The 27,994-nt window shown below is 41.7% G+C and overlaps 1 protein-coding gene across 3 annotated transcripts; it reads left to right on the top strand.

The window, feature by feature from the left end:
* Positions 1–45: 45 nt before the first annotated feature.
* LOC118120472 (protein FAM124A) lies at positions 46–27,478 on the top strand. 3 transcript variants are annotated; one of them, XM_035175439.2, is made up of 4 exons: positions 46–317; positions 4,627–4,658; positions 20,932–21,698; positions 26,356–27,478. In XM_035175439.2, exons 1-4 carry the CDS (start codon positions 262–264, stop codon positions 27,178–27,180), a joined length of 1,680 nt encoding a protein of 559 aa, XP_035031330.1. In that variant the 5' UTR covers positions 46–261; the 3' UTR covers positions 27,181–27,478. The 3 variants fall into 3 exon arrangements, with proteins under 3 accessions (XP_035031330.1, XP_035031329.1, XP_035031331.1); XM_035175438.2 differs by having other exon boundaries at positions 20,923–21,698; XM_035175440.2 differs by lacking the exon at positions 4,627–4,658.
* Positions 27,479–27,994: the final 516 nt, after the last annotated feature.

Genomic DNA, 27,994 nt, shown 5'->3' with positions numbered 1-27,994 from the left:
CTACATGTGCAGTAATTCCCATGGCTCCTGAAGGCACCTCGGAGAGCAGCTGACGCAGTGAACCAGCAGTGATCAGTTTGTCTCCTGTTGCTTCAGTTAGTTTCTGCAGACTCGATCAGTGCAGGTCGGCAGGTCACACTCTCTGTCCCGGCATTTAACTTTCGTGTCTGAACCGCATCGCGTTTGTGAATGTCTCGTTTCATTCGTCACACCCGGACTGTGAAGCCATGCAGCTGAGTGTGGCCGAGCTAAACCTCTGAGATGGAGAAAACCTCAGCAGAAGATGACTGCGTGGATTCAGGAGCCGAAACTGGAGGGTGAGTGGAGCAGAAATCACTCTGACATGTGACACATCTCAGCATGTTTGGAATTAACAGCATATGCATTATTCATACATTCCTGCCTTTGATGTAAGATGGAATTCTAAGGATTTTTTAACCTCCATTGTGGAAACTATTATACATTCCCAAGCTGAGTCTTGTTCATGCTCATATTTACTGCCGAATTAAAGCAAGTGCACTTTATCTAACATTTCTCATTTAAATGCAGCTACAAGAGCTGTCAGATAAAGAGGAAATAATTCAATTGTCAACTTTTTCAAAGGATTTTGGTGGATCCTAAATTGTTTAACAGTGTGCTGTGAGCAAATTCAATAAACATCAGACCATTAGTCCAGAGTCATATTCTTGGATTACATCCCGTTGCCAGTAATTGATGTTTGTTGAGGACATATGGAGGAGGTGTAATCTGATTGTTTGGTGGAAAGTTCAGTCTTAATCACCAGCTCATTTGCTAATGAGAGTATACAAACACATGCTACTTATTTCAAAGCTTAATTCAACAAAAAAGAGTTAAATGAATCATTGTACTGTTCACTCTGTTTTCAGCCATTAAACAAAGATGTGCATCAGTCTCTCCTGCGGTAGGCTATATATGACTTCTAGATGTGGCTTTGTTGTTGTTGTTGTGGTGTTAGAGAGAGAGAGAGAGAGAGCCTTGTATGACACCATCATTAGCAGTAGCACAGAATACCTAGATGTCTTGTTTTGATGGTTGATTACAAGCGCAGTCTCTGTTTCTCTATGTTTTATTTTTCATCTGTGTTCATATAACTTCTTATAGACAAGGACGTTTATAAAGCACATTTCATACACAGGTAGATTCTACACAGAGGCAAAGGAGAAATACAAATAATAGGGTTTTATCCAATTAAAACCAACAAAAGCTTGGACAATGGCCACTTATGATATCATTTACGTGCCTTATTCAGACAAGTAGCCAGTTTTCCTTTCTTGTCCCTGAGAAGATGATGGAGATAAAGATTCAGAGCTCATGTGTGGCCTCTGTTAGAGGTGGAACCAAACCTGTGAAGTGGAACCAAACATCATAATGTGTGTGAGGGAGCTTGTTTCATGGGAAAACCAAAAAAAACTGGAAAAGCAGAACAGATCCCTGTGGAAATAATGTGAGAGGAAACCCCATCCTCCACTGTGTCACTTCCTGTTCAGCTCCCACATCCACTGATTCAGTTGTCTCCCATCCAATCACCTGTCTGAGTATTGTAGTATACAGACTTCTGAGGATGCATAAGCTAGCCGGCTTTCATGCTAACATGCCATGCTAGCTGTCAATGCTATGCTAAAGAGAACACAGACATTTCTCATGGTTGACCAGCTGCCTCGTCTCTCCAGGCTCATTTTCATGGTCGGAAGGACCCGTATTTACGTTAACGTGATTTGATTGACTAGTATTTATTTGGCTATTTGTTTAAACTCAATTTCATTGGCTACTGCCTGCACTGCCGCTTAACAAATTTTAAGATTTGCACAACTCCTCCAGCACTCAGCGCAAGCAAAGCGAAAGCAACGGAACCACAATGCAGTTTGGCAACGCCTGACGTCACCACAATCAAAATGAATTGGCAACGCCTCCGCACGTAGGAGTTCTGCGCAGAAGAATATCTCAAAGAGTTGATCCTACAATTGTATAGTGCCAAAATTGGTGATAAAATATGAATGGTCAACAATTTGGAGAATCAATAATCATTTCCATCATTTATCAATTCTGAATCCTGTTAAATAGATTCTCTGTGACCTCATGTTGGGCAAAACTTGTAATTTAGTAATCAAAACGGCATGAAATCCAGCCTCAAAGCAATATTTACCAGAAACCTGACAGAGAATGGCGGATGATGGATTAACTGGTTAGGCATACAAAGATGGTGTTTCATGTTCTACCTCCTACTATCAATCCGTTCCTTAAAGCTGTGATGATCTTTCTCTGAATACAACCAGAACTTGTGCAGCAGAGCATAAAACATCAATATGAGTCATTGTTTTGGAACGCTCACATGTCTGAGGATTTATTGCTTAATGTTTAGTTTCTTTCTGTCCTCATCCTCCATCGTCTTGTTTTCTTCCTCTTTCCCACCTCTCACTTCCTGCACCCCTCCCCTAATCAAACAACAGACACCTGCCTCTGTTCACCTCCATGTGAGTAAAACAAGCCCTTTAGACCCATGTCAGGTCTCTGTGCAGTCGAACCTGGTGTGCATGACCGAGCTGCTGCCTGTCTTCGCTTCACGTTGCATTTATTGTCTTTGGGTGGAGATGAAACGAGGCAGTGTGGCCAGACTGGGAAGTGAGATGCTAACCAGGACTGCAGAGGGAATCCTGCCAAACACACACACACACACACACACACACACACACACACACACACACACACACACACACACACACACACACACACACACACACACACACACACACACACACACACACACACACACACACACACACACACACACACACACACACACACACACACACACACACACACACCCGAGGGAGCCATCAAAACAAAGCTGCAACTGCACACACTCATACCTCCAACTCTGCTCCAAAGAGTCATAAACCTTCAAGAGAAAGATTCTGTCCTTTTTCTTGGTGCATGAAGGGACAAGCCTATGAGTTTCAGCCCTTCCGCTCATTTTATATCTGCTTTATAACATTTCTCCCGCTGCAGTCCCTCAATCATCTTTCCTTTTAACTTTTCTCCGCTCACCTCTGCTTCCTCTCGCTTCTCTCTTCTCTCGTGCGTTCCTCTCTCTGTGCCAATGCCCGTTAGTTAGATTGATAACCGCCTGTTGCAGGAAACAGACTTGTTCTTCTGTTTCCCGCTGTCCTGCAGCTCCACTGGCCTTATTAGTTTAGAGACAGAGTCACAGGGTGTGTGTGTGTGTGCGCGCAATCGTCTGTGGTTGTCAGCTGACTCCCGTGGGAATAATATTCTCAGGATGTGTAGTATACGTGTGAGCTGAGGTTTCACAGATGGCTCTAACATGTAGGGTGCATGTTATATACGTTACATACAGTGCATGTCTCTTACCTGTTGCATGCTCTGATATTTGTGGAATTGCAAAAATTCTCAGACTTTTAAAACATTTTTTTTACTTTAATCTGTGAAAATCAGATTAGCGGATATCAAATTTTGCTCCTGTCCCAGCTCAAAGATGGGAGCTTTAGATTAGACCCGTTTGAATAAGAGTGTATGTGTGCGTTCCCAGAAGCGAGAAAATAAGACCCTTTACTTTAAGGAAAACTTTGAGAGTTAGGTTAAAAGATAAATACTCCTCATGTCTGTAAATTAAGTAGATTAAACTACATATTGGAAGTTATAGGGAAGCCTGGCTCTGTCAAGTGCTTAAATATACCTACGAACTAGTACTTTTTTACGTATTGTGCCTGGTTTCTGGAAGCTACAAACAAAAACAAATGTTAATGAGAAAAATAAATGATTCGTACTAATCATTAAATCCGTAAACAAGATCCTTTAAGTCATAGTTGAATAGTGCTTTGCAGGCAGGGCTAGCTGTTTGCCCTTTTCCAATCTTAAGGCCAATAGTTTATTATCGTGCTTCCCGTAGTTGCTGGTAAATCCTATGACCGAATAGAAGATATTGTCAATGTATAAAACTCCCAATATTTCAGATTTACAACTTGCAAATGTGCACTATTAACACAGCATTACCATTATAGACTGTATAAAAAGGTGGATGAAATAGAGAGATATTAATGATCCCAAGAGAAATGATGGCTCCCCAGAAGTGAAGGTAACCAACTCAATCGCCCCCTGTTGGCTGCCTGCAGTATAGGCTATAGACCCCACCTCCTCCATGTTAGTGAATGGGGCATGGACCAATAAAATGTTTTTTATAAGCATAGCCATCAAATACATGTTAATATGTAAAAGCAAATAAATTTCCTCCTGGAATATAATGAAGTGTAGCAGATGTACGAAATGGTATATAACAGAAATACTCAAGTATAATACTAGCACCCAAAAGTAGTACTTGAACACAGAACAGTGGAAACAGTAGTTGAGAGAATGTCCCTGTGTTTCATCCCTGCAGTGAAACGTCTGTGACCTTTCCATTTGGACCTCTCCTACTGTTTAGCCAGATGTCAGCACTTTATATGAAACAGGAGTGTGTCATCCTGTAAATCATGTTGATTGCACTTCATGCTGTAATATAAACTCTCCTCTCTCTGTTTCCTGTCCTCTCTGTCTTTGTCCCCATCGTCCGTTTCCACTGTTTTTTTCTCTGTCCGTCGTCCGCTGCAGGTCTGATTACAGTCCCCTGTCCTCAACGAGCAGTAAGTAAACCATTGGCGACATGAAGCATGAAACACAGACACAGACACACACACAGGAGCAGGACTTTATTTCCCTGATACACACTGACAAAATATATCCATTAACACGGAAGTGTGTGTGTGTGTGTGTGTGTGTGTGTGTGTGTGTGTGTGTGTGTGTGTGTGTGTGTGTGTGTGTGTGTGTGTGTGTGTGTGTGTGTGTGTGTGTGTGTGTGTGTGTGTGTGTGTGTGTGTGTGTGTCTGCTCGACATATTATTTTGTCCATCTTTCTAACATAGCATACTTAGACCAAGTCATTAATCAACAAATGATAATCCATCAATCAATCAATAAAATAGCTCTTCCAACACAAAATATAAAAGACAAGTGGTTGTTTTTAGTCTTTCAATTGAGATTTGATGCTCAGATTTTTAGTTTGATTAAATTTGATAAATTTAGGTTTCATTCAAAAATAGGAGGTTTGCAGATGCCCCCTTCATTTCATTTATTCCATTTAGTATTTATTGATACGAACAAATGCTGAATACACAGTGAATGGCAAATTAATTATGAAATTCACTGCATCACACCATTTGTAGCTACATCTAATTTCCAATTCCTGTTCCTAGAATTACAGACAGACTTGGATGACCTTATAACAACAGCAGGACATAGAACTCTGAGAACATGGAATGGTTCTTTTACTTTATTGTCTGACGGAGTAACTCATTATCATTATCATGTGGCAATTAAAAGTAAAAAAGTGAAGGTTACAAAACAAATTCAAGCCTTGGAAAGACTGTACAGTTCACATGTTTAGGCCAGCACAGAAAAATAATTATAAAATGCTGATTCCCCCTGATTGGAATAAATTAAAACAAAAGTCCCCTAATGGTTTTCAGATTTCCATGCATCAACACTAAGCATCAAACATAAGCTCTGCCTTGAGATAAACACTGCAACAAATTTCCAGGAAAGTATGACGAAAATAATTTGGCAACCACAATTAAAGATAAAATCTAAATCTGTGTGCAATCAGTGATATGTTTTGTTTAATGACAAAGAGAATTCCTCTAGTGGCGTTTAGATGATGCTTTCAATTTTTCTAATAATCAAATAAGTCATGAAAGTAGTTACAGATGCTTAAACGACAACTTTGGTTTACTACAATCTAGGTCTTATTGTGAAAGGATCAGGCCTCTTTTTTTCATGAGTAACAATGAAGATTACAAATGCAGTGATGTCACCATAAAGATTCTCGGGTCGTCAGACGATCGAGACACGTTGTAAACAACAAAACTCCTGGTTCATCACAGTTATTCAGAAGCAAAGTCCAAAATGTAGCATTCATCACAAACCCTTCACAAATCACACTTTTAGTCACAGAGTTAGGATCGGCTACTTTAAAATTGCTTTAATATATGTGCGAAGTGTGTTTGTGTAGTTTTGTGCGAACGTGTGTATGATTGTGAAGATGTGTGTTTGCAGAGTTCGTGACCCCCTCCCCAGTCTGGTTGCCGCCAGGTCTCCATCCCTCCTCTCACAATGGGGGGGATAATGTCCAATATTCTTTCCATTAATCTGGTCTACAGGAAACTGCCTTATCCTGACCGCACCACACTCGCAAGTCAGGAAGTATAGGACCAAACACACACACACACACACACACACACACACTCCCCCTCACATTTCCTGTGTCATCTCTGTATCAGTTGAGCTCCTGTCCACTATTGTCTCTCCCGACTGGAGGTCAGGCTGGGAACAAAATGTGCGCTGTGACCAAAATCAGAAGGAGATTACTGCATTAGAACTACAGTACTTGAGGACTTAGTGTGATTTAGGACTTTACCCATCATGCCACTCTCACATATTTACACCCAGACGACCAGTTTTAGATGTGATTCACATGGGATTTATGTCATAATACTTGTGTATGATTGGCTGTCAGGTTCTTTGTGTACTTTGTATGACTTTATTGTCCATCAGGGAACATGTCTTGAATAATGACTTTTAAAGGAGACATATGATGCTTTCACAGTTTTTCTGTCCTCTATTGTGTGATATAGTTCTTTATGTGAATGAAAAAGTTCTGCAAAGTTAAGTTATAAGTCCACGATAAAGGGGGGCTCCTCTCCCTCACACCGCTGCTGAAGCTCCTAGTAGACAGGTTTTTAATCGGAGTGTCGGTGAGGTTTCGGAAATGTTGGGTTTCTGGTACATTTGTGACGTTAAACGTAACTCACCGGAAAAAAAGTGGGTTTATCTGCGTTTAAAAAAACCTGCTGATACCTCCTAACTTAGGTTTCAAATAGGTATAATACTAGTTCTTAGGCTCAGTATTATGAAAACATACACCTTCAGCAGAGAGACAAAGTAAAGGAGCCTCCTGGGTTTATTTGTCAAAGGGACGGACGACAGATGGAAGCAAACAGCTGTGGTGACAGATTTTCCAAAGATCTGAGAGGAGAAAATATGAATGTGTCTGAGCTCCGTGTGTGGCTGCCTGTTTTTGTCCTCAGTGTGTGTGTGTATTCATGCACGTCTGTTTGCACTGATGTGTTCATTGCAAAGATGCATGCAGCATTAGTCTCCCGTGTCTGCCGCCTCCACAGAAGTATATTTAGGTTCTGGTATAGAGCATGCTCCTGTTTATACAGGTGGTCCTAACCCTTGACCTTTGACCTGAACTCAGACCCGCTATAAGCCCCCTGGAGACAGACTGATATGATGAACTACCAACGTCAGTCTGACCGAGGTCATAACTCGACTGTAGGTCCTATGTAAGAGAAGTTGTATGGATTCAAATGGCAAACGATCTGTTTTACAATGAAGATGTAAAAACATGTTGAGCATCTCTGCTGAGTTTGTGCGCTGAACTGTAGATGAAAAATATTCTCTTGTTCAGTCAAACTTAAAAAAGCCACTTGATTAAACCCCCAGAAATGACTCACTGTTCAGCCTCTGCAAAATGCTGTCTGATCTTTAACGTGACTTGAAGTGTCGGACTGAACTTAATATCCATTTACCAAGCTATAATTTCTTTGTATAACCGATTTCAGACATGACCTGTGGAGGAGCTCTGGAGAATTGGGTCCAGACTTTCAGTTTTCCTTTCACACTTGCACAGTAAACATGAACACACATTAACGCAGGCTGGGTATCTCTGTTCAGACGCGTTCCAGACAGCAACAAATAATCTGCTGGATTCAGGTGAGGGGTCGCGCAGCAGACAGAGGCCAGAAGTAACGTATTCATTCCGCTGCGGGATCACGTGATTTTGTTTACAGCACATCGACAACGGCTTTGACTCTTATCACCACAACCTCTCTTGATGTTTTTGTCGGTGTCTTCTACGTGTGTGGCATCGCTTTTTCTCCCAGAGAGATTTGTTTGATTTTTGCAACTGTCGCGTGTTAGAAGAGTCCTTAACCCTAATTGTCTTCATTTTTTTAGTTTTGCCTGCAGCTGCTGTGTGCAGCGTCTTTGACCTTTCAATAGAAGGTTAATAGGTTTGAATTCAAGAGGCTTCAAGTGAGTCCCACCCTCAAACACTAATCACACAACCTCACTTTCTGTAGGTCACTGCAGACGAGTGCATTCAGCCAGAATGACCTGATGATGCCTGGCCTTCAGTGGTTTTCTCTCGGTGTGTGTGTGTGTGTGTGTGTGTACCTATATGTGTTTGTGAGTAATGAATGTTTTTTTGAATTAGTTGGGGGGGGGGGGGTTTAAGCTGCACAGAGGTCAGACTGTAACAAAGCAGAGACACTCAAATATACTAACAGAGAATTAAGCAGGACATGCATAATTTCTCACACTGGAATAACTAAGAAAATACTTCGGATATATTTATCACGAGCAGATGAAAATTTACACAAGAGCCTTTGTCGATGCTGAAGAAAAAACTTTTGCAGGTGATGGTGGAGAAAACGGAGACTGTGAAAACATTTCTCCCTGAGAGAGATATCGGGAATGAAAGGAAGATTTCAAAAGAGTGAATAAAAGAAATCCGTTCAGGGAGTCTTTTGTGCTACAGAGTTGAAGATAAGATGGATCGTTTATAACCAGGGATCCTGTCACCAGCAGATGTTTGCGCGCTGAGACAAAGACGTATATTTGTGTATGAGTAAACCATATTGTTTATAAAGATAGACGACAAGACAGCTTCTTAAAAGTGAAGTGTCTCGATTGCCCCCTGGTGGCTGGCTGCAGTTTAGATAATAAACACCACATCCTCCGTGTTAGCGGATGGGACATAGACATGTTCTTTTGTCCCCTGAAAGTCACTATAGCTTCTCCTCTTAAACTGTTCATGAAGACGGCTGACATGACTGCTCCCCAAAAGTGAGGACAAAGTGTCTCAATCGCCCCCTGGTGGCTGGCTTCAGTATAGAACATAAACCCTGCGTACTCCATATTAGTGGTTGGGATCAAACTAAAATGTCAAATTCACGTTAAATCATTTTTTTCTCAAAGATGGTTTCTGTCATTTTAGGTAGTTCGCATCAGGCTGTCGTATGTTCAAGTGTTCATGTTTCTGATTTGTTTGGTTTTAATTAGGTTTTAATTACTCCAAAAGTGCTTAAAAGTCCTTAAATAATTGGCACAAGATGGCAGCGTTTGTATCTGTGATATTTTGGCTTCATTTCTGCATAGTGGGATGAAGTGGAGACTCGGAAAATGAAAGCCACTACTGAGAGAGCTATTAACAGAAAGTGAGTTCATCAAATAGCTGTTTTCTGGTTGTAAAAAACAATAATGGTGTTAGTACATTCCTTGGTCCCTCATTGGTTAGAGTTAACCACTCAACTCAAAAATGTTCAGATTACTGTGTAATTTATGTCTGCGGACTCTGCCCCTCGGTGGATGTTAATCGTTTTTGTCGTGGTGCGTTCATGTCTGTGTCAAAACGATGAGTTCACCACAGAGAAAAACACTGGGCCGGTCCAGACTGCCTGTGCAGTCCAGTAACCCCCGAGGACCTGCTCTTGTTATTTCAGCTCGTATCAGCAGAACCAGGAACACATGTGTATGAAAGTTACTCCACCTCCATTATTTTACGTTTGTACAACAACCCACACTAATGAGTTTTAGCTGCTGGATGAAATAACTGCTGGTGAAAGTGCAGGGTCCTGCAAAAGTTTAACTCCCCGCCCTCACGTGGATTTAATTAAATGAAATGAGTTCGTCTTTCAAACATGCAGAGCACAGCAGGGGGTTATCTGTTCAGAGGCAGGAAGTACCGTATTGGCAGCACTTTTTCACCCAGAGATATTTCTTTTCATTCATTTTGAAAAAGCCTCATGTCGGCAGAAAGTCGGGAGGCTCTCACTCAGACAATTGCGTTCACCCAAACACCGCTTCTGGTGAAAATACGGAGGATCTCTGGAGTTCAGTGCATGTCTGAAAGCAGCTACTGCAATTCTTCATTAAAATGGCTCCGTTTTATATGTTGTTTACTACTGTACTTGCATTATCCAAAATGTTTTTCAAAAGCCCCAATTTATTTCCAAGTCAAAAGGACGTTTGATTTTGGTCGCCTTAATTGCATCATATCTCCTTTATTCATGGCTTTACCCATTTCTGCAATAACCTCCAGGGGATATATATATATATAAACATATATCTTTTCTCTTAGAAGATGATGCTCTTGTCTGTTAGAACGACACCGCTGAGTATCTCTTCACACGCCAAACCACATACAGTGATGTCAGCCACGGTGCTTTCAGCAGTGAATTTAAACAGCACCTGATGGATCAAGGACCACCCGTAACACCTCAGCACACACATGCTCACACACACTCCCGGTGCTTTCTGCCTAGTTGAATGTGACATACTGATCCAGGCGCTGCTACGAGGCAGCTCGTGTTGAGTGTTTCCAAATGTGCGTCGTCAGTAATGAGGTTTGGAGCATGAGGCAGATCTCAGATAAATGTGCTGCAGTTGGCTGTTTGTTAACGGTTTAATTGAAGTAGTTCTGTCTCGTCGACCTTGTTGCGGGTGATGGCGAGTTAGTGAGAGTGCGTTCACTGACTCCAAACACACTGCAGTCTGTGAGTAGAGCTGTACAGTGGAACATGTTTTGTTTTTCTAGTTTTTATTTTAAACAAAGACAGAAAGGTACAATAGATAGATGAATAGATAATAAGTGGGATTGGAGTAGGGAGTCATGAATCAGGATAGGCTGAGTGATTGGATCTCAGGACCCATGTAGCGCTCTCAACTCGTACTTGGACCAGTATCAGATCAGTGCTTCGTCTTCTTCTTCTTCTTCTTTGCCTCCTTTCCTTCAGCAAAGGTCCCCTTCTCTGCAGCCCTCCCCTTGGTAAATCACACCCAAAAACAGTACGTTAAACAGTTGATCATGACGTAAATTATACAGAGTTCCACTGGCTCTTTGGTCTTAAAAAGTCTTAAATATGTTAAAATGTTCCGTACTAGGCCTTCACTGAGACATCACTGTGATATTCCTTCATATCGGTCTTACTTGACGTAGGCTTTAAATTTCATTCATATTGGTCTTAATGTCTTAAATTTAACTTGTTGAAACCTGCAGAGACCATGTTATAAATAAAGACTGAAGTGTAGAATTGCACTTACCTCTTCCTTTACTTGCTTGTGCCATTGAGCAATGTTCTTTGGACACTTGTGCTTTTCTCTCCTGACTACAATACTCCCATGCTGCAATATAAATCCCACCCAAAAACAAAGTACATTAAAGAGTTGATCATAACGTAAATTATACAGCAGGGCCTTTGACCTTAAATATGTTATTACGTACTAGGTCTTAAATATGTTTGGACAGTAAATTTTGCTTGTCTGTGGGAAAAAACTCGATACCTACTCTCTAGTTTGCAAGCTAACATGGAGGGTTTGTTATGCCTCTGCGCACCTCGTCTTCAATTATAGGGAGGTGCAAATAATACTGGAAATGTGATATTCCTTAATATCTAATGTACTTGATGCAGGTCTTACATTTTATTCTTATTACTCTTAAAATGTCTTAAATTTAACCTGTTGAAACCTGCAGCGACCCTGTTATAAATAAAGACTCGTGTAGAATTGCACTTACATCTTCCCTCATTTGCTTCTGCTCTTGAGGAGCGGTCTCTGTAGCTTTGGCCTCTGCCTTCTCAACTGCAATCGTCTCCTTATGCATCTATACATCACACCCAAAAACAAAGTACATTAAACAGTTGATCATGACGACTGCGTCTTTGGCCTTAAAAAGTCTTATATACATAACATATTAATATGTTAAAAATTACGGGCCTTAAACCGGTTGAAACCTGCAGAGACCCTGTTATACATAAAGACTCAAGTGTAGAATAGCACTTACCCCGTCCTTTACTTGCTTGATGATCTCTTCCTGGGAAAGTGGCCACTCATCATCACTACAATCATACTCCTCACTGAGGAACCAACACAGACACAATCGTCAACCCAATGTTCCAAGAGTTTAAAATGTACTTAAAGATTTCATTACCAATATTTAGACTATCTCCAAATTAACAGATAAAAAAGGCCGACCTTTCAATTGGGTGTATGCCACTGGTAGTCTGCTGAAGCTGCTCTGGATCCTGACCCAGAAGATATTTGGTCGAATCGCTTGGTTTGCAGTCCTCGTCCAGATCCTACAAACATTAAATGATACAAGGATGTGGGATTTTTACAAAGTAGAACTAAGAGGCAGTAATACACACACACAGAGAGAGAGAGAGAGAGAGAGAGAGAGAGAGAGAGAGAGAGAGAGAGAGAGAGAGAGAGAGAGAGAGAGAGAGAGAGAGAGAGAGAGAGAGAGAGAGAGAGAGAGAGAGAGAGAGAGAGAGAGAGAGAGAGAGAGAGAGAGAGAGAGAACGAGAGAGAACGAGAACCTTAGTATTGCGGTAATATTGAATGGCGAGCAGCTCAGTAGTCTTCTCCTCCACCACATCCAGATCGTGGAGGATTTTTTCGTGATGATCGAGCATGACCCCTTTCCCTGTAGGCTCAAACTCCAATATAGAGCAGGCACGCTCCACTCCTATGGAATTTTTGGAAAAAAGAGAAGTTTAATGTGTGTTATATGTAGGTTGGTGCTTTATGCAGATATATACATATACACACACTATTTTTTACAGGTCTGCAATTTCTTGTAATTTTAGGGGGGAAAAATGTCATTGGAACAACACAACTAAAACAATGCAAATATTCAGTCATGAATACATTTTCAATTAGATACTGTCTTTTGTATATGTTGAATTGCATAATTTGTACATTTGCATGTCCATCTGACTAAAACAATCATGTTTATATGAAAAATTCATTGGAATTCATTGATTACACTAATTGAGCTGTGTTTCTATTTCCCCTATAATTAAATTACCATAAAATGAAGGAAACTACCAGATTCAGAAAAAATATACCCCTAAAATAAACTGTTGCCAAACCTGGCACTATGTCGTCCAAGAATTTGATGATGGCGCTTTTGCGGCGCCTGTGGGACTCAGTGCGGGACTCATCCTCCTCCAGCTTTTTATTCAAGTCACTCATCACAGAGGAATGATCGAGCTCCGGCAAATCTTCAGGGTAAGGATGGTCCAGCTTGTTTTGGAGCTGCAGAATCCGTGTTAACGATCAAGAATATATGTTATAGGACATACATTTCTAAACTGAAAATATAGATATATTAATATATTGTTAAATGTCACATTACAATTTTTTTTAAGCTGAACAACGGATTTTTGCTCCCGAGTTCAATATATACTCACCTCTATGATTTCAGTCCTCAGGTCGAGAACCTCTTTTTCCTGGTGCATAACATCCGTGGGGAGTAAAAAGTATCGATTCTCCTCTACACAGGGAAACAACAACGAGATAAATTTAAATCCTCTTTAACTGTTTGTCCTAATTCAAAATCATTATCAAAGTGGGACATTAGATTTATGTAGTGTCAATTCATGGTTAATCATGTGATATTTAAGTTTATGAAGAAAATTACTCAATCCATGCCAAAAAATTATTAATTAATCTACATTAAATAAAAGCCGATTCGATACGGATCCATCAGAGAGAATTACAGTGGCAGGTTGTGTCGGTAATATTTACCATTGCTGAACTTGGTAAGTGCCGTTTCCACGTTGTCTTCGCCTGACACCACGATGATCTCCTGATGCACCCCCCTCAGAGTTACCATATAGTCTTCATAGCTCTCCAGATCCTTCTTCAGCGCCATTACTGGGACAAACAAACCATTCACATGAAAACAAAGTCTAACCTCCGTCATGTGAAACTGAAGTTAACAAAATCTGTACGTCACAGTTCAACAGTGTACATTTTTGTTGATATCTAATTCAAAAGTAATATTAGCACTATTTTCTTTTCACTAGATGATTTAAACATGTTGGCATTAATATCCCGATTGACAGCTGTCAATGTCACTATTAAATCTCTTGTCATTATTGTAAACATTGTGTGAAAACGGAAATATTAGCTCCAGCACAATGGCTGTGTCTTACATTTCTTCTCATGGACATCCACCTGTGAGTCCCTCTTCTTGTTCTTGATGGCAATGAACTCCGTCAGCTTTTTCTGATGTGCAGCTTCCACGTCCAGGTAATTCATCGAATTTATGTAACTGGCAATTTCATCATCTTGCTTCTCCATTATCATCGTCAAATTGGACTCATACCTCAGCCTGAGGTAGAAATTAGAATACACAATATAAATGGAAGAATAGAGAAGATTCAAAAACCAAGATCATGGGGACTTTTTATGACATTACATCGCATTATCGGCATCAGTGGACTGCTTGATGGTTTCCTCAATATTGCTGCGGATCTCCTCCAATTCCTTCAACACAAAGTGCAGAGAATTTTGTTTTACTTCCAAACAATAAAGCAGTGTAAGTGCTTGAATAGTAGGTTATTAACAGGGAATACAGCAAAAATATCACCTATGGTGTGACCTCTGACCTTTTGTCGATTGTTCATTCTTTCTTTAAATGAGAGATACTCGTTGTGAATCTCCTCCAGCTCATCTCGATGGCACTGGCAATCGACTTGTTGCATATTTAAGCCTTGCTTCATCTGACAAGTACATTGTACACATACATGAAGATAAACACTTGCGTACTATTATTAACCAGACAAAGATGCTCCTTCGTAACTCACATTGTCCAAACTGACTAGCGCGGTTTGCAAGTTATTCCTTGTCTTCAGCATGTCAGGCCTCTCCCTTTCATCCTGCATGAGCTCTTCCACTTTCAGCTCAATTTCTGCAATCTGCCCACAATATAAACTCATGGCATTAATACATGACATATAAGTAGTTTTACCAAGATATCAATAAACATGAAATTAAACTAAAGGTTAGTAAGCTGTGTAGTGACATGGGCAATTAACCTCTTTCTCCAAGTCTTTTTGAATCTGCATTTCTATTCCCAGCTTCTCATCTAGATTGTCGCACTGTTTCAACAAAGTAGGGTCTGGATGGGGCAGGGGGAAAGCAGTAGCGAACCTGTCCCTCAACGTCTCCTGCTCCTTGAGCAAGTTTTCTATCTCCAGCCTTCACACACAACACACAAACCGGTGGTCAGATAAATTAAAATGCACAATGTTGATATCGCGACGTTGGTGTGCTTTAATCCTTTTTTTGTGTTTTTCTTTACTCTTGCTTGCGGATGTGCTCCTTCATCTGGTGCTCCTCTCCCGTCACATTTTGCTGGGGTGGCAATTTGAATTGCTCTGATTTGTTTTTAGAAGAGAAAACACATCAACTGGTAAGACAACATAACTGAGAGAACATCGAAATTTAAAAGTCAAGAATATATAATTAAAATAATAATCTATTCCATCTTACTCTTGGTTGGGCAAGTGTTCGAAGGCATTGTTGTTTTTCCACAATGCATTGTTTAGCTTTGTTTTCACTGGATAAAAATATAAAGAAAGCTCTTCTGGTTTGTTGTCTTCCTACTAAATTGTGTAGTTGTCTTCACACTAAATGGTTTGTCTATGAGTCAAAGGTTATCTGCCAAGATCAAAGGATTTTTTAAGCCACACTGCCAGAATCAGGATTGTAATGTCACTCTGGCAAGATCAAAGGATTTTTAAAACCAGAATCAGGATTGTAATGTCACTCTGGCAAGATCAAAGAATTGTGATGTAAACAGGTCCTTCTGTGATGTCTTCAATGTAGACACAGACACCTATTGTAAAATCCCTACATTGCAGAAAAATAACTGGATAACTATAATGTGACTGTCATTATTCACACTAAAAAGAATAATTTACCACAGCGGGTTTGGGCTGTATTTCTATGGATCTATTTTGAATCTTTTTGTACATTTTTAAAAATCTTTTCCCAACACTTGTTGTAACTCATCTAATCTTTCTTAATTTAAAACTGGCAGCAGTTTTGATCCAGGGAATGGTGGCTCCACATTATGGTCTGATCGCTTTTATCTCCTGTGAAACTTGAGGGTTGGCGCCGTGCACATACAGACTCAACTCTGGGAAAGGAAGTCGGCAATTCCCCTTATTTTCAGGTCCTGCTTACGCAGCACAAAAACTCCAAGCCATATTCCTCAGCGTCTTCAGAACGATAGAGTAAACACACTCTCCGTCACGTTCATCGTGTCAACATAATTTACAAGAGTTTAATTATGTGCAGACTTGCAGTTTTCCCAGTGTATGATGAACCAAAGAGATGCAGCTCGTAAGCAGAGACTCCAGCAGAAGCTTTCAATTTTTGTTTTATCTGTCAAGAAAGCAGTATATCAGTCGTCATTTCAATGCCTCACTCTCTTAGACAGTAATATGAGAAATGCTAGGATAAGGACAAGGCAGGAGTAGTTTTATATTGTCACTAAATACCATGAAAAAACAAAGCTAACAATGTGTTGTTCTGTGTCTTAGTATTACAGACCTCAATACCCCCTGTGTCACATGTCAATTTCTTTGCTCCTACTGAAAATAGTAATCGTCAAAAAATATCAAGGAAGACAATCATTTTGTTTCAAAGCTCGAGAAGCTTCTTGAAACAGCAGGACATTCTTTATTTAACAAATAGTGCATCTGTTGGGGATTATTTTCTGACAGATGTTTGGAGGACGGGTGCAGATTTATCTTACTGCCAGTTGAATGTCCGTCTGCCACACCCAAAATAAACCTTAACCCATAGGTCTAAACTACTACCATTGTCATCACTTCTCTATAGTAGATTCTGGAGCCACACTCTGATTGGTGGTGGCGGTTTGGAGCAGGGGACAGAGGCCTAGTCCCTGCAGTTGATCCAGTCTAGCACCATGAAGTTTGATCAAATCAAATCATTATAGATTTTGCCTAGACTTTATACAGGCACACGTGGGTGCTTGGCATTCTCTGAAACGGTGCCTAATAAAGATCGATCAGGAGACGGTGAGATGAATGCTGTGATGCACACAAGAAAGAGGACAAGGGTTAAAATAACTAAGTAAAACTTAACCTTGTAATTACTTCCTGTGATTAAAAAAACTACACGTAGACCTCTCAGAAGCACTGATTTCTTCAACTGCTGACCGGTTACCTCAATGAATTCTTTAAAATCAATATAATGAGTAAATATAAGTTTCTTCATGGCCCAGACAACCTGTAGTCTATGGCACATTACCGCTACTTGTTCATGGGATCAGATGATTGTTATAAAGTAACAGAATATCACAGCTGTATCCTTAAGTTGTCCCTACAAAGTTCGTTTGCATAGGAGACTTGGCTCAATCTCAATCAGAGTAAAACTTTTATGTGTTTGGCATTGAAACAAAAGTATAGCTGTGGTTTCACTGAACTTAAAGAACTCAATATTACAGCAAAGACTTTATGTTTTAATTTCCTTGGCACAAGTCAAACTGACTTATGACTGTTGGACCTTGCATCTCATTTTTTCCCTTTTTTTTTTTAACCAGACGACAAAAAGGGGCCCCCGTCTTGAATTTCCTCCTTCAGTTGTTTTGACTTACACGGAGGGCCAAGCTAAAGCTGTGACTGCAGTGCTCTCTCTCTCACACACACACACACACAACACACACACACACACACACACACACACACGAACACGCTCCAAGGCCTTGGTTGAGTTTTCGCTGCTAATCACTCTCATATGTGCAGAGCCACTGGAAGGCGTGTTGTTTTATCTCACGTCATCATCCGTGCATATGGCTGCCAGCATGTGTTGCCGGTTAACACTTTAAACACAGAGTGAAGGTAAAAGTCTCTGAGAATTAGAAAAGACCGGCCTGCCCATAATGGAGCAAATAGATTTTGTGTGCGTCGCGGATGGTCTTGTGCATGCAGTAGTGTGTATGCAGACGGTCAGAGTCAGAGCATCAGCCCGAAGACTGGAGTGGATTAAGAGCTTAGAGACACACTCCTCCAGAGCTTTACACACAAACACCCTTCACAGCATTGGGGTGACTTAATCTCTAATGTATTCTCCTCGGTGTCAGCTCCGAGGAGGAACTGAGCCTGACCCAAATTCAACAGGGATTCTGTTTTAACTGTCTGAACCCGACCGAGCCGGATTCAGTTAATTAAACTGGACTTAGTTTGTGTCGCCCTGTCCCTATAACATATGGTTAGTGCATATTTGCCCTAATTACAGCTCTATGAAGTAGAGCTGGAGAGTCAGATAAGGAAAAGTGATACAGACAAACAGGTGGAAAAAAAGCTAAATAAAAACGAGTTGAAGGGAAATGTAAGATCAAGGACCTGAGCTATTTTAGACATTTATAGTTTGGGAGGGAAAGACATTTTTGAAACTGAACAAGAGTAATTAATCATATCTTCAAATTCGCCACTCTGTTTGCTTTATTGTCTATTATCAGTCCAGATGAGGCAGAAGTGGAGGTTCCTTTTCGGCTCATGTGCTCTGACTCCAGAAATACTGTAAGATCCGTGTGTAGTTAAAGTTAGTCACGATAAATCAAGATCTGTGTGTGTGACAGGTCAATGTACTGTACAGTAAATACCTATAAAGATCCCTATCATCCCTGTGTTTGGTGAGTTAATGCCTGATACATGTGAGGGAGGCGGACATTGATTCTAATGGGATCAGGCAGACGTTAATGAACATGGCCCTTCGTGTGTGTGTGTGTGTGTGTGTGTGTGTGTGTGTGTGTGTGTGTGTGTGTGTGTGTGTGTGTGTGTGTGTGTGTGTGTGTGTGTGTGTGTGTGTGTGTCAGGACATAAATGTCCTGGCATGCAGCTTAAACCCGCAGCGGATCTGCCTCGATGCTGCCGTCTTTTATCTCGTTAGACACACTGAGCCACATGATGTCACTTGTTGTTGGAGTTTGAGGTTTGATGCCATTTGATCGAGTCTGAATCAGATCAAATGTATTTACTGTAGGTTCGGTATCTAACAATTTTAAAATATTGTCTTATCAGCAATACATTTTCACATGAAATACCTGTAAACAGAAGCCATCGCTGAGAAAAACACATGTCATAATGGAATTGGTTTTATTTTGTTGGTCAATGTTCAATTCTTTTATAAAATTAGTTTTTTTGCGTAATCCTGCTGACTAACGAACAAACATTTAACATCCTTGGTGGAGGCAAAAAACATTCTACTCTCTCAATGGTCTAAATTGCAGCCTAAAAATGTTGCCATATTTATTTTTTCTTTAAGAATTAAGAAGAAATAAAGACTCAGGGTCCTTGAAGACAAAACCTGTTTCCACCATTTCAACCTGTTCAGACATTCAAGGACTTTGTGAGAAAACACATATTTAAGCATATTATCGCAATTCAAATTCATTTAAACCAGGTTTAAATACATTGTCCAAAAAAACCTTAATTTTTAGTTCTTTGCTTTCATTAACACTTTGTTGAAAATATTTTAATACATCAAAGTGTAAATCCTGTTTACGTGCATCATGTGTCGTAACACCTCTAATGGCCTTTTAGCAATGTTTCCCTGTAACCATTTAGAAAATGTCACCTCTTTGGTCAAGTGAAAGTGTCCTTTACACAAAGGCCAGAGGGACTCATGAGAGAGAAGCTGTCCCTGTTTGGCCTCTCTGTTTCATGGAGGCATTTTGGCAACAGTCAAACACTCTGCTGTTCCAGGGACAAGAAGACTGTGTGTCTTTTACCAGACGGCCCCCGAGCACAAACGAAATGGGTCAAATCCCCCGAGATGTCCGATAAAGAGTGCAGGGAAAGTGCTCACAAAGGAAAAGAGAGAGAACATGGAGACACTGTTAGAGTGTGTACATGTGACATGTAAGAATGAAAGCAATGTCTTGATTTGACTGAACACGTCAGCGGTAGTTTTTGCAGTACCTGTGCCAGGGTGCAGATTTTGTCTAGGTCGGGGGTTCAGGAGGAGGCTACACCTGAATGCATCGCCACCGCTGTGGTTTGGAACATTCCTCTGGCTTCACTAATGACCTCCTAATGGCACTAATGATCCTCAACAGAGGCTCCACGCTCCGCATGTGTGAGGGGTGGGAGGAGTAAACACGGAAACGGGAGAAAGATGGAGTGAATTGTGGACGAGTGAAATGGAGAAGGAAGGTAATGAGAGGTCTGTGGGAAGAAGGAAGGAGGAAAAAACAAAGAGCTAAATGAGATATATATAAAATCAGGCACAATGTTGGTTAACCGCTTCCAAGGAAATGGCTGCCTTTGCTTTCACTTACCCGGCATTCTAGACGAGCAACTGGTCATACAATATGCAAATTAGGGCCATGTAACATCACATGACATCACAATAATGCGGCAGTGTGAGTCGGGCCACTGTCGAGTGGTTTTCTGCGCGGGAGAGAAGCTCCCTTTACTTTGGGGTATCTAACTTTGCAGAACTTTTACACTCACAAAAAATCCTATATAACACACTAGAGAAAGAAAAACTGAAAAAAGCATCCTAAGTCTCCTTTAAAGAAGAGAAAGAAAAACAGTGGGAAAGAGAAAATAATGAGGAGAACAGATTCAATTTATTCTGGGTGAATCTGTGACGGACGATTGACATTTTAGTTTTAGTTGCTCAATCTAAACTGTTCCTCAACCACCTTTGCTGTGGATCTTTCCCCCAAACTTAACTGTACCCTTGTTGCTAGTCACAGATATTGCAGAAAGAAATCATTTTGAAAACATTGAATGTGAGCCTGTTGTCAGACCACACACATTCTTCGAGCTCCCTTCTTGCCTGTTGCAATTTCTCTTTCAGAAAGATTGATTATGCTCTTCTCTTCTCTTCCCCATGTTTTCCTCATCCCTCTCTTCTTTCTCTTTTCCCCTCCCTCTATTTTCTTGTCTTGACGATGTTGTATGTGGAGGTGAGTTATCCATGGGCGAGCTCCAGGATCCCTTCCTCGTCAGTGTCCATCTCATCGCCGACCCCGGCCAGGGCAAGTTCCTGCAGCGAGCTGCCGATGCCGTGCTGGCGTGGGTCCACCCCGAGCTGCAGCTCTTCAGGGTCTCAGAGCGGGCCACCGTCTCCCAGCGGCCCTGGCCCAAGCACCATCAAAATGGCGACCAGGCAACAGCCTGCCAGCCCACCATAGCAGTCATCGTCTTCCTCCAGGAGGCCTACGGCGGCGAGGAGCAGATACTGATGCTGCACCGCGCTCTGCAGAGGCCACCATGGAGATACCACCACACTGAAAAAGTCAGCAATGGCCAGCGGATGCTTCCACTGTCGCCGTGCAGCCAGGACTTCTTCACTCTGTCTCCTGGAACACCGCTGTGGGCCGTGCGACAGGTGCATTACGGGAAAGAAATAGTGCGATTTACTGTTTACTGCAGATATGAGAATTATGTGGACATGGTGCGGCTGTACATGCTGCTGCTTCAGCGGAGGGTAGCGCAGAAGAAGGAGGACTTTTGCTTCTTCGTAGTTTACTCCAACCCAGATATGGAGATCCAGCTGTCGTTTAAGAGGCTCCCTCGAGGTCAGCCTCCGGTGGTGCTGGAGTCAGCGGTGATGGAGGTGAGGGTACGGGATGTTGGAGTGCTGGTTCCCCTGCTGCCGCACCCCTGCAGCCCAATCAGCGAGGTCCGCTGGCAGACGGAGGACTACGATGGAAACAAGATCCTCCTGCAGGTGAGAGGGTTTTCAGATTCTGCTAGAAGGGACGCTCAAATATAACGGGAGGCAGTAAATGAAGCTTCAGTGTTTTTTAATGAGGACATCCACCAATTACCATTTACTATACTATCTATGTATATACACACACATCACTTTCTATTATTAAAATAAGTTTCTATGAATCTCTAAATATAACAAGCTTCTTAGCTCAACTTGGCTTCAACATCCAGACTATTAAAAGTTTGCACGAACACACTTTATCTACTGTAACTGCGTCATGGCGATTACACAACACACACACACACACACACACACACACACACACACACACACACACACACACACACACACACACACACACACACACACACACACACACACACACACACACACACACACACACACACACACACACACACACACACACACACACACACAATGGTCCTTGTCTGTAGGGTATCAGTTTCAGAGAGGATCTGTGTCCAGGCAGTGGAAGATAAGTCATTTTGAAAGTTCAATTGGATTAAGCAGCAGTCCATTACTGGGATTGGAACAGCACTGAGGGAAACAATAAGCTGATCTGTCATGACAATGGACCATATGCATGATGCTTAGCTGCCACCTGGCCTCAACTCATGTGCTGCTCCATTGGTATTTAAAACAGTTCTGGTTTGTTTAAAAAATAAAAAAAATCTGCCAATTTCACTTTTCAACACACATATTTTAGAAAGAAGAAGAAGATATGAACTGAGAGAATCTGGAAGTACAGATTTATTTCACAGAGTATTTTGTAGCTTCAATTTGATCAGCACAACAATAATTTTAAGCTCTATGATTGGATGTTTGATTTCACTTCCCTTCTCCCCATTACCTTTTATTTCTCTTAGCTCGTTCATTTGAATTTGTATCAGAGCCTGCCCAATAAAGATTGTTGGGGCTGGTGTTGATACTGATATTAGGGAATAAATTAATTATTATTCAATTATTCAAATACTTGCTGGGAGAGTTGCAGAGATTAGTGTCACTCAACAGAAAATGAATCATCAAATATTTTTAAAATTGATTAATCACAAGAAGGGGGTTCCCTGGTTTCAGATTCTCAAATGTGAATTTTTCTTTGTACTTCTACTTTCAGTCGAAAAGTTTTTGGTGGTTTTCTTTGTTTTATCTGCCTGTAAACTTCACATATTTAGATTCTGGATGGTCACACATTAGACTATTGGGAAAAACCCTAACCCATCGGGAACATCATATAGATAAATCAGTGATACCTATATCAGTGAATTTCAGATGAATATTCTGCTGACCTACAAATCAAATATTCAACTAATACTAATACTACTAGTTGAGGATTAATGTTCAGTTCTGCTGTTTTTGCCTCACTGGGGTCAGATCTCCGGCTGACCTGGCTTATCCCAAGATAACTAAAGCTTACAAGAGTAAAGGTCTGATCATCGCCATGTCAGCAACCTCATTACCCAGCACCCCCTGCTGCAGCTCGTCGCCAGCCTTGCAGCATGTCGTCCTCACAGAAAACTGGACAGATCCTGTCACGTTGTGTTAGCAGAAAGAGGCTTTCACCCGAACATGCACAGAAAGAGTTTTAGTAAATAACGAATGTGCAGTGGATCTACAGCCTCTCTGGGATAACCACAAACACACACACACACACACACAGTAACTCTTTTAAATCACAGCCTCGGCAACAACAACAACACCGCCTCCTCCTTCCTGTATGGGACAGATAGGTATGCAGCCGTACGAACACATCGTGGTTCAGAGCAAAGAAAAGTGACAGAAGAGGAAAGAAAAAGTGAAGAAGAGAGTGAGAGGAAGATAAATGCAAGGAAGTGTTCTGCAGAGGAGAGAAGAGAAGAACCGCCTGTGAGATGTAGAGCAGGGAGAGAGAACACACACACAAACACGCACATAAACATATTTATATACGTTCCTAGGATTGGGATGCATCAATAAAATTGTCTTGTCAAGTAAAGAATTGGTAAAAGAGTTTTACACATACAGAGGATGTATATTTTGTAACGTTTATTTATATCTGCATATATGGAGAACTGGCTGGATGGACTGTATATGTGTATGTGTAGGCACTTTACAGTACAAGCCACATTCGTCCATTAACACACATTCATACAACACTTCTATATACTGTGCTTCATCTATCACACACCGCTGGCACAGTTGCCAGGAGCAATTTTGGTTCAATTTGAACCAATTTTGGTTCAGTATCTTGCCCAAGGACACTTTGGCATTCGAACTTGAGGAGCCGGGCATTAAACCACCGATCGACTGGTTGGTGGATGGCCCGCTCTACCTTCTGAGCCACAGCCGTCCCACATAAAACACAGAAAAGTAGCAAATTCTACATATTACACAGTGAATTTCTCAAATAATGAATTTGAAGTTATTTGCACTATAAGTTAATATTCAATCTGTCATGATCAGTGAGAGTATTTGTTAATATTAGGAACACAGACACCAGTTGTTTTCTGACTTCAGTCCGTCAGGAGGATCCGGTAAATCACGCTTCAGCTCTTCTCTGGACACTTAACGTTTTTTTTCCAGGACATTTATTGTTGTTGAATCTGAACATATGGAAATTTGAAAACTCCCCTCCGCCCTCGAAGCACTTGGAAATAATTGCCTCGAGGCTGCCGTGTGGAAAGTTCCTGCCGCTGCCTGTATTGTTTGGTCGCAGAGTCGTACGACAGAGCAGACGTTAGGACAGAAAACATGGAGAAACTATCAGCATCTTTTTTTTTTTCAATACTCACAGAGAAAGAAAACACAGAGCAGAACCCGACCTGACGGAGCCGTGAAATCAAAACTGCTGCAGCTGCCTCGCATGTTATAAACGAACATTTTCACGTTTATGTCAGAACTGGGGGTCTGTGATACTTTGGCGCATAAATGAAGGTGCGATGTACTCGGGGCTCCTCTGGACACTAATGACTTCTCCAGCTGTTGTGCTGTGATTCATGAAGTGGTCGGGCTGAGAACAGGGGGCATGTGGGGGCTTTTCTGTAAACCCTGGGGTTCCCCTGGAGTGTGAAGCGCCTGGTTGCCTGAAAGTCCACAGAGGGAGTTTAAAGGTCCAGTGTGGAGATGAAAGTGATCTATTGGCAGACGCTTAACATAAAATAATGATGTTTTCACTAGTGTTTCATCTAAATTGTACGAATTGTTGTTTTCTTTACCCTAGAATGGGCATCTAGAGCGGGTCCTCTCTACAGAGAGAGAGAGAGAGAGTGTTTACGGAAGCCCAGACTGGACAAACTAAACACCTTTTCAGTTTTTGTGACAACTGAAGGATACCACAGGTTCTCTTTCATGTTTGGAAGGGGAGGGTGAGGTGAGGGGTATTCAGCTGCAACATGAAACTACACCACTAGATCTCACTAAATTCTACACACTGAACCTTTAATGGTCTTTTCATTGTTTCCCCTGTGACCTCATATTCAACTGCACAGACAGAGCTAAGAATGAAGTGATGCTCTGGTCCAAGAAAGCAGAATAATCTTATATACCTGTTATTTCAAAAGTTCAATCATGAAAATTCAAGCACAAGAATAACTGAGAAATGTGCCAGTATGCTTGGAAAGGTTTATAGCGAGGGATGTTGTTGTATGGTGTAAGGGAAAACTTTGAGGAACTCTTCAGGAAAACCCCGGCAACATCTCAGTTCCGTTATTTGATCCCTTCTTCCTTTGGTCGGAGAAATTGTTCCAGCGCTCCATCTTGAAGGGAGTCTCAAAGCTCTTATTTCTGCATTCATCTGTGAATAGGGAGTAAGACATGAGCAGGGACACACTTTAAGACCGTTATATGAGGAAGGCATTTAAATACACGTCCTTGAGGACTTTGTCAGAGGCAGATATCACCTGAGACGAAGATTAATTCCTGGTCTCGGGACTTCTTGTATCATCAGAGGAGGAACTAGGTTGCAAGGAAAAGATGCAAGTGAGGGAAACATGGAATTGAGATGTAGCCCCTTTCCCCCCCTACCCTGCAGAGAGGATTCATGTGCAATACTTAAAAAAATAAGCTTCAACGAGATAATAACGGTTCTAGATATTATTCGTCGGACTTGGTAGGTTATTACACACGCCAAGGAGATTATTATTCCGCTTCTGTGTGTTTGTTGGTTTGTGTAAGGATAAGACATGGGCCAAGAAGGAACCCATAGAATTTTGGTGCATATTCGGAGACTTGACTCCTCCGGCAGCGGTCACGGGCTCGATTCTAACCCGGACCATAGCTGCATGTCTTCCCTCATTGTTTCTTCCCATTTCACAATTGCAATCCACTGTCCTATCAATGAAATAAAGGTGGAAAATGCCCATAGAATATCTTAATTAAATAAATTGGTCCAGACAAAAAAACCTGGGTTCTTCCTTGGCCCCGACACCACCATACAGAACATTAGCAATAAAAACATAATCTCCACGGCAGAGTTGATAAAGCTGTCAAATGGTTGACTTCAAATGCTGCTTTCCACATTTGTTTTCTCCCATTAGAAAAATAAAGATTTCACCACCAAAAATGAGCTGCTTTGATGTCTCTGGTTAAACTGCACATTAATCTGACTCATATTAGTCAAGTTCAAATATACATTTAGTTCATATCCTCTTTGTTTTCCTTTTTGTTTCCTACTCAGGTGCAAAGTGCTCACTTCAAACACAGACAAGATCACTGCCACATATCGTCCACCGTCGCAGGATCGGCCTCGGCTCCTTCCACCTTCAACCGCACCGGCGCCTCCCAAAGGAACCGTCGGTATCATCATCGAGGTTCATCCCATCCTAGAGTCCACCACCACCAGACCTCCCAGGGCTCCCTCCCGCTGGCCTGCGAGGAGCCAGATGAGCCGGAGCAGTGGCCCCACTGCCACCACCAGGACAGCTGGAGGACCCAGTGGAGGGGCCACTGCTCAGGCTCCCTCTTCTCTCTGCCTAACCTCGGCTCCGGCAGCTCTCGCTCCACCTCATCCTCACCTGGGCCCTCCTCCAGCCCCCACCACAGGAGCCACTCCCTGAACCGGAGGTCCTCCCTCATCCCACCCTTCCGGCTCAACGTGGACGCTCTGGTTGGTGCAGAGGAGACAGACGTGGACTCGGGGGACCAAGTAAATGCAGGTAACAGTGTGGACTTCACAGTGGTGTCTGCGTACATCAAATCCAACCTGCCACAGACTTGTAGGCCGTCATCTGCTCCACCCGAAGACATCGGACCCTCCCTTTCTCCTGGCGTCCCTGAGAACACCACCTACAAGTCAGCCACACTAGGCCGGACTCCATACAGTCTCCCCACCTACAGCACTCCCTCCACCCTGCTGTGGTCGTATCCCCATAGCACCAGTGTGACCACGAGCACCGCCCCGTCCCTGAGCGACGTGTCCATGAACCAGTCTGACAGTTGCAGCGTTATTAGTGCACCGGTGGAAGAAGCAGACGAAGACGAAGACCAAGAATTCTACATCTGATCAACCTCTGTATTCTGAGAATCTGTAATCTGAAATGAGTCGCTCAGTAGTGACAGACGTCAGGGCCGAGACAGTAAAAACAGCTCTATTCTGCACTCTGGTGTTTGACAGTAAAACTACAGGCCAGTGAAAACGAGCTCAAACTGTATTTAATGTTCTCGTGTATTTTTGAGTGTTGCTTTTTTTTCACATGTAGATTTAGGCTTTGTAAATATCAGGACATATAAGTGAGTGAAGTTAAAGGACCAATCATGTAACTGTGTACAGATACACTATCCAATAAAACCATTCGTCTTTATTTACCCACCTGGATTCTTTTATTTAGATGCATTAAATAAATAAATAAACCAAGTCACTATGGCTGTGGAAAAATTAATAATCCTTCTTTAGTGTGGCGAATGCATGGTAAAGATAATTAAAAAACCCATGTATATGCTTTGCAGCTCATTGGCTTTCATCAGGGTGAAAGAAAAGGTATCAGAGCACCTTGTGAGATTTGTATGCCTCCGCGCTGGTGACTGCAGTTTGCCAGAGGCTTTATGTTTTCGTGTTGTCCGTCCGTCTCATTCCTGTGAACGCAATATCTCAAGAATGCCTTCAGGGAATTTCCTCAAATTTGTTACAAATATTCACTTGGACTCAAGGATGACCTCATTAGATGTTGGTGGTCAAAGGTCAAGGTGACCTCAAAGCACATTGTTCCCCATGTGAGGGTGATATCTCTGGAATGCCATCAAGTGTCCTTTGACATTTGGCACAAACAATCACTTGGCGTCAAGGATTAAGTTACTTGATTTTGGTAGCCAAAGGTCAC

Source organism: Hippoglossus stenolepis, chromosome 13 (genome assembly GCF_022539355.2).
Source record: "Hippoglossus stenolepis isolate QCI-W04-F060 chromosome 13, HSTE1.2, whole genome shotgun sequence".
Classification (NCBI taxonomy): domain Eukaryota; kingdom Metazoa; phylum Chordata; class Actinopteri; order Pleuronectiformes; family Pleuronectidae; genus Hippoglossus; species Hippoglossus stenolepis.
This window is presented reverse-complemented; position numbering and strand designations above follow the sequence as displayed.

Bases quoted from the DNA above. Each gene is read 5' to 3' on its own strand.
- LOC118120472 (XM_035175438.2), top strand. From the start codon at position 262: ATGGAGAAAACCTCAGCAGAAGATGACTGCGTGGATTCAGGAGCCGAA. The intron at 318-4,626 runs GTGAGTGGAGCA...CGTCCGCTGCAG, and splicing joins TCAGGAGCCGAAACTGGAGG to GTCTGATTACAGTCCCCTGT. The intron at 21,699-26,355 runs GTGAGAGGGTTT...TTTCCTACTCAG, and splicing joins GAAACAAGATCCTCCTGCAG to GTGCAAAGTGCTCACTTCAA.